We start from the raw sequence: 15092 nt of genomic DNA on the forward strand, positions 1-15092 counted from the left end.
TCTTGTTTGAATCTTCCCTACTCTCAATGGGAAAAGCTTATCCACGTCAACTCTGTCTATCCCTCTCATCATTTTAAAGACCTCTATCAAGTCCCCCCTTAACCTTCTGCGCTCCAGAGAATAAAGACCTAACTTATTCAACCTTTCTCTGTAACTTAGTTGCTGAAACCCAGGCAACATTCTAGTAAATCTCCTCTGTACTCTCTCTATTTTGTTGACATCCTTCCTATAATTGGGCGACCAAAATTGTACACCTTACTCCAGATTTGGTCTCACCAATGCCTTGTACAATTTTAACATTACATCCCAGCTTCTATACTCAATGCTCTGATTTATAAAGGCTAGCATACCAAAAGCTTTTCAGACTGAGGATCGGGGAGAGGGAAACGAGAGATATAGACAATGATATAGAGAGATAAAGAACAATGAATGAATATATGCAAAAAGGTAATGATGATAAAGGAAACAGGCCATTGTTAGCAGTTTGCGGGTGAGAACGAGAAGCTGGTGTGACTTGGGTGGGGAAAGGATGGAGAGAGAGGGAATGCCTCTCTGTAAGATCGCCCATCATCCTCCCGCATCAGGGGGTGGCACGGCGGTGCAGCGGTAGTGTTGCTGCCTTACAGTGCTTGCAGTGCCAGAGACCCGGGTTCGATCCCGACTACGGGCGCTGCCTGTATGGAGTTTGGCCGTTCTCCCTGTGACTCTCGTGGGTTTTCTCTTAGATCTTCGGTTTCCCCCACGCTCCAAAGACGTACAGGTTTGTAGGTTAATTGGCTTGGTATAAGTGTAAATTGTCCCTAGTGTGTGTAGGATAGTGTTAGTATGTGGGGATCGCTGGTCGGCGTGGACTCGGTGGGCCGAAGGGCCTGTTTCCAGGCTGTATCTTTAAACTACATGATATGGTGTAAGTCTGCGTGTGCGTGTACATTTTTACACGTGTGTTTGTACGTGCTGCCTGTGTGCAACATGTTAGATCAGTTTGTCTCGGCACGGACATTGTGAGCCGTAGGCCCTGCTCTAGTGCCTTGATTTACTTTAGAGATACAGCGCGGAAACAGGCCCTTCAGCCCAACTAGTCTGTGCCGACCACGATTCCCGCACATTAACACGATCCTACACACACTGGGGATCATTTACAATCTTTACCACAATGTGGTAGTATTGGTCTCACTTTCTATTTAAACCAGCATCTGCAGTTCCTTCATACACACTCCTACTAATCTAGTAGCTCATTCATCATAAGGTCATGTCATAAGGAATAGGAGTTGAATTTGGCCATTCGGCCCATCAAGTCTACTCCGCCATTCAATCGCGGCTGACTTATCTCTCCCTCCTAACCCCATTCTCCTGCCTTCTCCCCATAACCCCCGACACCCATACTAATCAAAAATCGATCCATCTCTGCCTTAAAAATATCCACTGACTTGGCCTTCACAGCCTTCTGTGGCAAAGAATTCCACAGATTCACCACCCTCTGACTAAAGAAATTCCTCCTCATCTCCTTCCTAAAAGAATGTCCTTTAATTCTGAGGCTGTGACCTCTGGTCCTAGACTCTCCCACTAGTGGAAACATCCTCTCCACATCCTCTCCATCCAAGCCTTTCACCATTCTGTACATTTCAATGAGGTCCCCCCCTCATTCTTCTAAACTCCAGTGAGTACAGGCCCAGTGCCGACAAACACTCATCATTGGTTAACCCACTCATTCCTGGGATCATTCTTGTAAACCTCCTCTGGACCCTCATCCTTCCTCAGATATGTTGCCCAAAACTGCTGACAATATTCCAAATGCGGCTTTACCAGCGCCTTATAGAGCCTCAGCATTACATCCCTGTTTTTGTATAAATGCCCATCTTTTCCCCATCAGACAGGCTGAGCGAGGTGTCGGTGTGGAGTAACTCCAGCTCTCTGGGTTCTGCCGTCCAGCTCAGCTGCGCTGTGGTTGGGAATCCTCACGAGTACCAGTGGCGGAAAGATGGAGGGGACATATCCCGACATCATCAACTCATGAACGGGAACATGAACCTCATCATCCCGAGGGCTTCCAGCATCGACTGTGGGACTTACACCTGCATCGCGAGCAACCCCGTCAGCTCCGCCCAGAAAAACCTCACCCTGACGATCTACGGTGAGTTTGATATCGTTTTCAGTTTGGAGATCCAGCGCGGAAACAGGCCCCTTCCGCCCACGTTTCGGATGGTTCAGTGAGGAGGGGGGGGGGGGGGAGCAATGGGGACCCAGCATACATCTTGGCAGGACAAATCAAAATAGGACGTACATGGTAAATGGTAGTGAGTTGAGGAATGCAGTTGAACAGAGGGATCTAGGAATAATCGTGCACAGTTCCCTGAAGGTGGAATCTTATGTAGATAGGGTGGTAAAGAAAGCTTTTGGTGTGCTGGCCTTTATAAATCAGAGCATTAAGTTGGGATGTAATGAAGTTGGGATGTAATGTTAAAATTGTACAAGGCGTTGGTGAGGCCAATTCTGGAGTATGGTGTACAATTTTGGTCGCCTAATTATAGGAAGGATGTCAACAAAATAGAGAGAGTACAGAGGAGATTTACTAGAATGTTGCCTGGTTTTCAGCAACTAAGTTACAGAGAAAGGTTGAACAAGTTAGGTCTTTATTCTTTGGAGCGCAGAAGGTTAAGGGGGGACTTGATAGAGGTCTTTAAAATGATGAGAGGGATAGACAGAGTTGACGTGGATAAGCTTTTCCCATTGAGAGTAGGGAAGATTCAAACAAGAGGACATGACCTGAGAATTAAGGGACAGAAGTTTGGGGGTAACATGAGGGGGAACTTCTTTACTCAGGGAGTGGTAGCTGTGTGGAATGAGCTTCCAGTGGAAGTGGTGGAGACAGGTTCGATTTTATCATTTAAAAATAAATTGGATAGGTATATGGACGGGAAAGGAATGGAGGGTTATGGTCTGAGTGCAGGTAGATGGGACTAGGGGAGAATAAGTGTTCGGCATGGACTAGAAGGGCCGAGTTGACCTGTTTCCGTGCTGTAATTGTTATATGGTTATATAGCATGGGAGAGGGTGGTGGGGGATTTTCAACTCTGTCAGCGCCCTTTATGTGGTGACTATTCGCAACCTCGGTTATGTCCATAGATTTCACTGAGACTTGTCACATGGGACAATAAGGTATTCCATTCCATTCCACTCGATCTGCAGTTTCTCCTCTGGTCGTTTCCCCCTCGTTGTTTCTCACAGGGGGAGTTGATACTGAGATTGCTTCGGCCGACGGGGACTCGGTGATGTTTCCCGGGGTGGGTGCCGATCGACGCAGGGGTGTGGCGGTGTTCCAGTGGAAGAAGGCCGGCGGGACGGCCGGGAAGGGAAGCGCGATGAAGCCCGTGCTGCAGTTGCACTCGGGATCCCGGGAACCAGCTGTGATCCGGAGTTACGCGGGACGCCTCACTTTCTTCCCACACAACGGGTCGATGGCATTCCATAATCTCACCCAACAAGACGCTGGACTCTACCAACTCTACATCAATCTGCAGAAGGATGCCATCCAATCTGTCAGGCTGACAGTCATGGGTATGTTGGCCCCTTTGTTCTATTGGCTGCATTTCGAGTATTGTGTTCAGTTCTGGGCACCGTGTTGTCGGAAAGATGTTGTCAAGCTTGAAAGGGTTCAGCGGAGGTTTACAAGGATGTTGCCAGGGTGTGAGCTACAGAGAGAGGTTGAGTAGGCTGGGTCTCCATTCCATGGAGTGCAGGAGGATGAGGGTGATCTTATAGAGGTGTATAAAATCATGAGAGGAATAGATCGAGCAGAGTGGGAGCAGAGTCCAGAATCAGAGTTTAGTTTGGGGATAGTCTTTATGTTGTGACCTTGGTCTCGAAATATCCCCGTCTGTGATTCCTCCTGCTTTTAGTTTTAGTTTAGAGATACAGCGCGGAAACAGGCCCTTCGGCCCACCGAGTCTGTGCCGACCCCATACACTAACACTATCCTACACATGTTACGGGCAGTTTACATTTATACTAAAAGCCAATGAACCCACAAAGCTTTTCCTTCAGCTTCCACAGAGACATTCAGGCTGGTTTGTAAGTTAATTGGCTTTGGTAAAAAGTGTGAATCGGCCCTGGTGTGTGTAGGATAGTGTTAGTGTGCGGGGATCGCTGGTCGACGCTGGCGGACTCGGTGGGCCCAAGGGGCTGTTTCAGTGATGTATCTTTAAACTAAACCAAACTAAACACATTAGAGGCAATTTACAGAGGGCCAATTAACTGACATCCTGCACGTCTTTGGAATGTGGGAGGAAACCGGAGCACCCACACGGTTACAGGGAGAAAGTGCTAAACACACACACACACACACACACACACACACACACTCGCACACGCACACGCACACACGCACACACACACACACACACACACACATATATATACACACACACACACACGCACGCACGCACACACACACACACACATATATACACACACACACACGCGCACGCATACATATACACACACACACACGCGCACGCATACATATACACACACACACACACACACACACATACACACACACACACACACACACACGCTCGCACACATACATATACACACACACACACACACACACGCTCGCACACATACAAATACACACACACACACACACGCTCGCACACACACACACACACACATATACATATACACACACACTCACACACAAATACACACACACACACACACACACACACGCATACACTCACACACACACACACACACACAAATACACACACACACACGCATACACTCTCACACACACACAAATACACACACACACGCACTCATACACACACACACACACACACAAATACACACACTCACACACACACATACACACACACACACACACACACACACACACACACAAATACACACACTCACGCGCACACACAAATACACACACTCATGTGAGGCAGTGGCTCTAACCGCTGCGCCACCGTGCTGATCTTTGTTGTACATAGTGGTTTTGGTTCTGATCTCCGTTTGTGACAAATTCATGAGACCGATTGAAATGTAAAAAACTTTTACAAGAGGTTATATAAAAAAAAATCTTTGGAAATTCCCCAAGCATCTCTGTGCCAGGAAATTCCAACAGTAACGTTTCCCAGATGAGGCTGGGTCAGGACACTTCTTCAGACCATATAACCATATAACAATTACAGCAGGGAAACAGGCCATCTCGGCCCTACAAGTCCGTGCCGAACAACTTTTTTCCCTTAGTCCCACCTGCCTGCACTCATACCATAACCCTCCATTCCCTTCTCATCCATATGCCTATCCAATTTATTTTTAAATGATACCAACGAACCTGCCTCCACCACTTCCACTGGAAGCTCATTCCACACCGCTACCACTCTCTGAGTAAAGAAGTTCCCCCTTATGTTACCCCTAAACTTCTGTCCCTTAATTCTGAAGTCATGTCCCCTTGTTTGAATCTTCCCTACTCTCAATGGGAAAAGCTTATCCACGTCAACTCTGTCTATCCCTCTCATCATTTTAAAGACCTCTATCAAGTCCCCCCTTAACCTTCTGCGCTCCAGATAATAAAGACCTAACTTATTCAACCTTTCTCTGTAACTTAGTTGTTGAAACCCAGGCAACATTCCAGTAAATCTCCTCTGTACTCTCTCTATTTTGTTGACATATTTCCTATAATTTGGCGACCAAAATTGTACACCATACTCCAGATTTGGTCTCACCAATGCCTTGTACAATTTTAACATTACATCCCAGCTTCTATACTCAATGCTCTGATTTATAAAGGCTAGCATACCAAAAGCTTTTCAGACTGAGGATCGGGGAGAGGGAAACGAGAGATATAGACAATGATATAGAGAGATAAAGAACAATGAATGAATATATGCAAAAAGGTAATGATGATAAAGGAAACAGGCCATTGTTAGCAGTTTGCGGGTGAGAACGAGAAGCTGGTGTGACTTGGGTGGGGAAAGGATGGAGAGAGAGGGAATGCCTCTCTGTAAGATCGCCCATCATCCTCCCGCATCAGGGGGTGGCACGGCGGTGCAGCGGTAGTGTTGCTGCCTTACAGTGCTTGCAGTGCCAGAGACCCGGGTTCGATCCCGACTACGGGCGCTGCCTGTATGGAGTTTGGCCGTTCTCCCTGTGACTCTCGTGGGTTTTCTCTTAGATCTTCGGTTTCCCCCACGCTCCAAAGACGTACAGGTTTGTAGGTTAATTGGCTTGGTATAAGTGTAAATTGTCCCTAGTGTGTGTAGGATAGTGTTAGTATGTGGGGATCGCTGGTCGGCGTGGACTCGGTGGGCCGAAGGGCCTGTTTCCAGGCTGTATCTTTAAACTACATGATATGGTGTAAGTCTGCGTGTGCGTGTACATTTTTACACGTGTGTTTGTACGTGCTGCCTGTGTGCAACATGTTAGATCAGTTTGTCTCGGCACGGACATTGTGAGCCGTAGGCCCTGTTCTAGTGCCTTGATTTACTTTAGAGATACAGCGCGGAAACAGGCCCTTCAGCCCAACTAGTCTGTGCCGACCACGATTCCCGCACATTAACACGATCCTACACACACTGGGGATCATTTACAATCTTTACCACAATGTGGTAGTATTGGTCTCACTTTCTATTTAAACCAGCATCTGCAGTTCCTTCATACACACTCCTACTAATCTAGTAGCTCATTCATCATAAGGTCATGTCATAAGGAATAGGAGTTGAATTTGGCCATTCGGCCCATCAAGTCTACTCCGCCATTCAATCGCGGCTGACTTATCTCTCCCTCCTAACCCCATTCTCCTGCCTTCTCCCCATAACCCCCGACACCCATACTAATCAAAAATCGATCCATCTCTGCCTTAAAAATATCCACTGACTTGGCCTTCACAGCCTTCTGTGGCAAAGAATTCCACAGATTCACCACCCTCTGACTAAAGAAATTCCTCCTCATCTCCTTCCTAAAAGAATGTCCTTTAATTCTGAGGCTGTGACCTCTGGTCCTAGACTCTCCCACTAGTGGAAACATCCTCTCCACATCCTCTCCATCCAAGCCTTTCACCATTCTGTACATTTCAATGAGGTCCCCCCCTCATTCTTCTAAACTCCAGTGAGTACAGGCCCAGTGCCGACAAACACTCATCATTGGTTAACCCACTCATTCCTGGGATCATTCTTGTAAACCTCCTCTGGACCCTCATCCTTCCTCAGATATGTTGCCCAAAACTGCTGACAATATTCCAAATGCGGCTTTACCAGCGCCTTATAGAGCCTCAGCATTACATCCCTGTTTTTGTATAAATGCCCATCTTTTCCCCCATCAGACAGGCTGAGCGAGGTGTCGGTGTGGAGTAACTCCAGCTCTCTGGGTTCTGCCGTCCAGCTCAGCTGCGCTGTGGTTGGGAATCCTCACGAGTACCAGTGGCGGAAAGATGGAGGGGACATATCCCGACATCATCAACTCATGAACGGGAACATGAACCTCATCATCCCGAGGGCTTCCAGCATCGACTGTGGGACTTACACCTGCATCGCGAGCAACCCCGTCAGCTCCGCCCAGAAAAACCTCACCCTGACGATCTACGGTGAGTTTGATATCGTTTTCAGTTTGGAGATCCAGCGCGGAAACAGGCCCCTTCCGCCCACGTTTCGGATCGAGGCCCTTCTTCAGACGGTCTGGACCCTGAAACATCGGCCATTCCTTCTCTCTAGAGATGCTGCCGGACCCGCTGAGTTACTCCGGCTTTTTGTGTCTATCTATGGTTTCAACCAACATCTGCAGTTCCTTCCTACACAGGTTTGTCAGCTAATTGGTTTGGTCAAAATTGTAAGTTGCCCCTAGTGTGTGTAGGGTAGTATTAGTATGCGGGGATCGCTGGTTGGTGCGGACTCAGTGGGCCGTGGGGCATGTTTCCACGCTGTGTCTCTAAACTAAACTAAACTTTTTAAAATTCCAGGTGTTCCCGCAGAGCAGATTGTGGTCATGATGGTTTGGGCATCGGGACTGTTATATTCTGGTTTGCCTCTTATTGGCTCGACATTTCTGTGTGCCTATAAGTGTGCGCCGATAACAGGTAGGTGTTATGTTTAAATTACACTTAAAATGTAAGCACGCAGGTTCCCCTTCAAACTTCATCTCGTGTTCATACATTCGAGGAGCAGAATTGGACGATTCAGCCCATCAGGTCAACTCTGCCATTCAATCATGGCCGATCTATCTCTCCCTCCTAACCCCATTCTCCTGCCTTCTCCCCATAATCCCTGACACCCGCACTAATCAAGAATCTGCCAATCTCTGCCTGAAGAATATCCACTGACTTGGCCTCCACAGCTGTCTGTGGCAATGAATTCTGCAGATTCGCCACCCTCTGGCTAATGAAATCCCTCCTCATCTCCATTCTAAAGGTACGGCCTTTTTTCCCCAAAAACTAAAACTGATTTAGTGCAAAATTGCAAATTGTTAAGGAGGATTCGTGAATGGTATGGATGGCAATGGTTATGGGGAGAAGGCAGGAGAATGGGGTTGCGAGGGAAAGATAGATCAGCAATGATTGAACGAAGTTAGAGAAATCAATCTTCATTCTGCTGGGTTATTATGCTTGGGCAGCTTACATCCCAGGGGTATGAATATTGATTTCTCTAACTTCAAGTAACCCCTGCATTCCTTCTCTCTCCATCCCTCCCCCACCCAAGTAGCACCAGCTTTTTGTTATCACCTAGCAAGCAGCTACCAATGGCCTATTTCCTTTATCATTGTAACTTTTTTGCATATCTTTCATTCATTTGTTCTGTACATCTCCACGTCATTGTCTCTGCCTCTCCTTTCCCTTTGCCGCGACTTTCAGACTAAAGAAGGGTCTCGATCCGAAACATCACCCATTCCTTCTCTCCAGAGATGCTGCCTGTCCCGTTGAGTTACTCCAGCTTTTTGTGTCTATCTTCGGTGTAAAGTAGCGTCTGCAGGTCCTTCCTACACATCAAAACATTACCTATTCATAGTCAGTCATACAGTGTGGAAACAGGCCCTTCAGCCCTACATGCCCGCACCGGCCAACATGTCCCAGCTACACTAGTCCCACCTGCCTGCGTTTGGTCCATATCCCTCCAAATCCTGTCCTATCCATGTACCTGTCTAACTGTTTCTTAAACGTTAGTTAGTTCCAGCCTCAACTACCTCCTCTGGCAGTTCGTTCCATACACCCACCACCCTTTGTGTGAAAAGGTTACCCCTCAGATTCCTATTAAATCTTTTCCCCTTCACCTTGAACCTATGTCCTCTGGTCCTCGATTCCACGATTACTGGGCGGGATATTCTGTGCATCTTTCAGATTTATTCCTCTCATGATATTCTACACATTTTATATATATATATATATATTCCTTCTCTCCAGAGATGCTGCCTGTCCCGCTGAGTTACTCCAGCATATTGTGTCTATACATTGTATCTGGTCAACTGCACCTCGCCTGTAACCTGTGCTGCTGTGGATCCACTGCCCCATCTCTTGTACATCAGTTATCCACAGGGTAAGGTGGAATCTCAGACCGTTTTAACTCTCTTGTTCATTTCTCTGTAGAATCTGGGAAGATATTATTTCAACTCCTGACATGGCTCTCCAGTTGGAATACACCATCTCTTGTCATCATCCACATTGCCCTCGTTTCCTGGATCGTTATTAAAGGTGGGCGCTCAAATACTCTTATTTACGACAAACTGATCGCCTCAGACGTGCAGCTTTTTGTCGGCTAATTGCCTTCGGCAACATTGCAAATTAGTTTTGTGTAATTTAGAGAACAGGCCCTTCGATCCTCGATACCTGCACTCTGGGCAAGAGACTCTGTGTGCGTCTACCCGATCTATTCCTCTCATGATTTTATACTGGCATCAGCCGATCTTCCCTGTCCCGCCTGCAACTGGTCCAAAACGCCGCAGCGAGACTCCTGACGGGCACCCGAAAAAGGGACCACATCACCCCGATCCTGGCCTCTCTCCACTGGCTCCCTGTGCGGTTCCGTATAAACATCAAGACCCTCCTCCATGTCTACAAAGCCCTCAATGGGCTTGCCCCCACCTACATAAAAAGTCTTCTCACCCACCACTCCATCTCCAGGCCCCTCAGATCGGCCGACTTGGGGTTGCTGAATATCCCACGGTCTAGGCATAAGCTCAGGGGCGACCGTGCCTTTGCGGTTGCAGCCCCTAGACTGTGGAACAGCATCCCCCTTCCCATCAGAACTGCCTCCTCCATCGACTCTTTTAAGTCAAGACTAAAGACTTATCTATACTCCCAAGCCTTTCCTGACGTCCACTGATGGAGGGCTACATGTATATATGTATGTAGACTGTTTTGTTGTGCTATTCTTATAACAAATGTAAAGCACTTTGGCCAACGAGAGTTGTTTTTTAAATGTGCTATATAAATAAATGTGACTTGACTTATACACCTCTATAAGATCACCCTCATCCTGATTCGCTCCCAAGTCCCAGCCTACGCAACCTCTCCCTTTAGCTCACACCCTCGAGTCCTGGCCACATCTGAATTTATACATTCCATCATTTCACAACTTAGAGCAGGGGTGTCAAACCATCCGGCCCACCAAGTGGTCTGTTGCGGCCCGCGGGATGATTTCCCCGATGCCAGAGCGGGCTGCAGCTGTCCCCGGTGCAGGATTGGACTGCATTTGTGCATGCACGGTGTGATCTGGCCACATGAAGTCGCATTTTGCCCCTGACCTAAAATGAGTTAAATGAGTTTGATTTGGAGAGTGGTAAACCTTTTATAAAGCCATAAGTTCACAAGTTATAGGAGCAGAATGAGGTCATTTGGCCCATCAGGTCTACTCTGCCACTCAATCGTGGCTGATTTATCTTTCCCTCTCAACCCCATTCTCCTGCCTTCTCCCCACAACCCCTGACACCAGCGATCCCTGCACATTAAAACTATCCGACACCCACAAGGGACAATTATTACATTTACCAAGCCAATTAACCTACAAACCTGTACCTCTTTGATAATTCCGGTATTTCCCCCTTAGTCCGTTCAGTGAAAACACCGACTAGAATACTTGAAATATCCTTTATTTCACCCAGGTGACCTTGATCCTCTGCCCTGCTCTGGGAAGCTCTCCCACTACAATCACAGAGAAACAAGTGCTGAAACAAAGGAATGAGCAAATATATATATACAGTGGCTTGCAAACGTTTTCATACCCCTTGAACTTTTCCACATTTTGTTACGTTACAACCACAAACGTAAATGTATTTTATTGGGATTTTATGTGATAGACCAACACAAAGTGGTGCATAATTGTGAAGTGGAAGGAAAATGATACATGGTTTTCAAATTTTTTTACAAATTAAAAACTGAAAAGTGTGGCGTGCAAAAGTATTCAGCCCCCCTGAGTCAATACTTTGTAGAACCACCTTTCGCTGCAATTACAGCTGTGTCTTTTGGGGTATGTCTCTACCAGCTTTGCACACCTAGACACTGAAATTTTTGCCCATTCTTCTTTGCAAAATAGCTCAAGCTCAGTCAGATTGGATGGAGAGCGTCTGTGAACAGCAATTTTCAAGTCTTGCCAGAGATTCTCAATTGGATTTAGGTCTGGACTTTGACTGGGCCATTCTAACACATGAATATGCTTTGATCTAAACCATTCCATTGTAGTTCTGGCTGTATGTTTAGGGTAGTTGTCCTGCTGGAAGGTGAACCTCCGCCCCAGTCTCAAGTCTTTTGCAGACTCTAACAGGTTTTCTTCCAAGATTGCCCTGTATTTGGCTCCATCCATCTTCCCATCAACTCTGACCAGCTTCCCTGTCCCTGCTGAAGAAAAGCATCCCCACAGCATGATGCTGCCACCACCATGTTTCACAGTGGGGATGGTGTGTTCAGGGTGATGTGCAGTGCTAGTTTTCCACCACACATAGCGTTTTGCATTTAGGCCAAAAACTTCAATTTTGGTCTCATCTGACCAGCGCACCTTCCTCCACATGTTTGCAGTGTCCCCCACATGGCTTGTGGCAAACTGCAAACGGGACTTCTTATGGCTTTTTTTCAACAATGGCTTTCTTCTTGCCACTCTTCCATAAAGGCCCGATTTGTGGAGTGCACGACTAATAGTTGTCCTGTGGACAGATTCTCCCACCTGAGCTGTGGATCTCTGCAGCTCCTCCAGAGTTACCATGGGCCTCTTGGCTGCTTCTCTGATCAATCTCTCCATGCCCGGCCTGTCAGTTTAGGTGGATGGCCATGTCTTGGTAGGTTGCAGTTGTGCTATACTCTTTCCATTTTCGGATGATGGATTGAACAGTGCTCCGTGAGATGTTCAAAGCTTGGGATATTTTTTTATAACCTAACCCTGGTTTAAACTTCTCCACAACTTTATCCCTGACCTGTCCGGTGTGTTCCTTGGGCTTCATGATGCTGTTTGTTCACTAATGTTCTCTAACAAACCTCTGAGGTCTTCACAGAACAGCTGTATTTATACTGAGATTAGATTACACACAAGTGGACTCTATTTACTAATTAGGTGACTTCTGAAGGCAATTGGTTGCACTGGATTTTATTTAGGGGTATCAGAGTAAAGGGGGCTGAATACTTTTGCACGCCACACTTTTCAGTTTTTTATTTGTAAAAAAATTTGAAAACCATGTATCATTTTCCTTCCACTTCACAATTATGCGCCACTTTGTGTTGGTCTATCACATAAAATCCCAATAAAATATATTTACGTTTGTGGTTGTAACGTGACAAAATGTGGAAAAGTTCAAGGGGTATGAATACTTGTGCAAGCCACTGTATATATAGTTGATACAGTGGGAGGTAACTTACAATGGGCAGTAATTCTAGACCAATCACTACAGTATCACATGGTTATATAGGTGGGGACAATCTTTCCACCCAATTACAATCATACTCAGCATAATACATCTTAGCCAATCACAATGGCATCGAACATCACATGTTTTACAAAAATGATGATGTCACAGCAAGAAAAGTGAAACTTATCTTCAATCAGCCTCTGATCTTCAAAAACAGAATCCTAGAGCATCCCCAGTTCTACATATTCTCATCTTTAGAATCTGGGAGGAAACCGAAGATCTCGGAGAAAACCCACGCAGGTCACGGGGAGAACGTACAAACTCCGTACAGACAGCACCCGTAGTCGGGATCGAACCCGGGTCTCTGGTGCTGCATTCCATGTAAGGCAACAACTCTACCGCTGCGCCACCGTGACTGCCCTTGAGAGGGTGAGATAGATCAGCAATGATTGAATTGCGGACTAGACTTTATAGAAACATAGAAAGTAGGTGCAGGAGTAGGCGATTCGGCCCTTCAAGCCTGCACCGCCATTCAATATGATCATGGCTGATCATCCAACTCAGTATCCCATACCTGCCTTCTCTCCATACCCTCTGATCCCTTTAGCCACAAGGGACACATCTAACTCCCTCTTAAATATAGCCAATGAACTGGCCTCAACTACCTTCTGTGGCAGAGAATTCCACAGATTCACCACTCTCTGTGTAAAAAATGATTTTCTCATCTCGGTCCTAAAAGACTTCCCTCTTACCCTTAAACTGTGACCCCTTGTTCTGGACTTCCCCAACATCGGGAATTAGCTTCCTGCATCTAGCCTGTCCAACCCCTTAAGAATTTTGTAAGTTTCTATAAGATCCCCCCTCAATCTTCTAAATTCTTGCGTGTACAAGCCTAAGCGTGATAGCAATTCTAGCGTGGTGGGCCAAATGGCCTCATTCTGCTCCTATAACTTGTCAACTTGTGGCTCTATAAAGGATGTATCACTCTGTAAGCTGTGGAATGTATACATTCAGAAACTGCCTCATGGAACAAAGGAGTGATAGTTTCAAATGGGATTATAATGTTTACAGAATGGAATAAACTAATGAGGCCTGTACCACTTACGCAATTTTTTCCGCTACTTGCCGGCACCCGTCATAGTCGCAGCAGATCGCCGAAAATTTTCAATTGATTAGTCGCCCAAAGAGTCGTACCTTTTTCTTGTTGCCGCTGGATTTTCAACATGTTGAAAAATTTCGGTGACTTGCTGTGACTATGAGGGGTGCCGGCAATTTGCCAAAAAATCGCGTAAGTGGGACAGGCCCTTAACTATTTCATGGGAGAAAGGCAGTACATTTTGGAGTATTCAGAATAATTTGCAACAAGCGTTGTCAAGCTGGAAAGGTTACAGAGAAGCTTTACGAGGATGTTGCCAGGACTAGAGGGTGTGAGCTACAGGGAGAGGTTGAGTAGGCTGGGACTCTATTCCTTGGAGCGCAGGAGGATGAGGGGGTGATCTTATTGAGGTGTTTAAAATCATGAGAGGAATAGATGCACACAGTCTCTTGCCCAGAGTAGGGGAATCGAGGACCAGAGGACATCGGTTTAAGGTGAAGGGGGAAAGATTTAATGGGAATCTGAGGGGTAAGTTTTTCACACAAAGGGTGGTGGGTGTATGGAACGAGGTGCCAGAGGAGGTAGTTGAGGCTGGGACTATCCCGATGTTTAAGAAGCAGTTAGACAGATACATGGATAGGACAGGTTTGGAGGGATATGGACCAAGCGCAGGTAAGTGGGACTAGTGTTGCTGGGACATGTTGGCTGGTGTGGGCAAGTTGGGCTGAAGGGCTGTTCCCATACTGTATCACTCTGTTGTTCTGCTGCAAGTAAGAATTTCATTGTCCTGTCTGGGTCATATGACAATAAAGCACTCATGACTCTTGACTCTATAACAGTGGGATATTTGCAGAGCACTGCTGCCCTCTGCAGGCAGACGTGGAGACAGGGTGTCCTGTCGGAAATATACTTGTGCAATTCTTGCAGTAGGCAGCGTCTATGGAGAAAAAGGATTGGTGTCTTGCAGAGTCAGAGACCCGGCTTCAATCCTGACCTCGGGTGCTGTCTGTGTGGAGTTTGCATGTTCTCCCTGTGACCACGTGGGTTTTCTACGGTTTCCTCCCACATCTCAAAGACGTGCGGGTTTGTAGATTAAACGACCCTCTATAAATTGCCTCCTTGTGTGTGGGGAGTGGATGAGAAAGTGGGATAATGTAGAACTAGTGTG

General features: G+C 46.6%; 1 protein-coding gene across 1 annotated transcript in view; it reads left to right on the top strand.

Annotated features, from left to right (window-relative positions):
* The window catches only part of LOC116989981, a 53473-nt gene that overhangs the window by 14854 nt on the left and 23527 nt on the right, over positions 1-15092 (top strand). Inside the window, exons 6-10 of the mRNA XM_033047534.1 lie at positions 1871-2131; positions 3187-3555; positions 7334-7594; positions 7967-8083; positions 9584-9688. Coding sequence (XP_032903425.1) covers positions 1871-2131; positions 3187-3555; positions 7334-7594; positions 7967-8083; positions 9584-9688 — 1113 coding nt within the window. The remainder of the gene's footprint in view (positions 1-1870; positions 2132-3186; positions 3556-7333; positions 7595-7966; positions 8084-9583; positions 9689-15092) is intronic.

This window comes from Amblyraja radiata, chromosome 30 (genome assembly GCF_010909765.2).
Source record: "Amblyraja radiata isolate CabotCenter1 chromosome 30, sAmbRad1.1.pri, whole genome shotgun sequence".
NCBI classification, from domain to species: Eukaryota; Metazoa; Chordata; class Chondrichthyes; order Rajiformes; family Rajidae; genus Amblyraja; species Amblyraja radiata.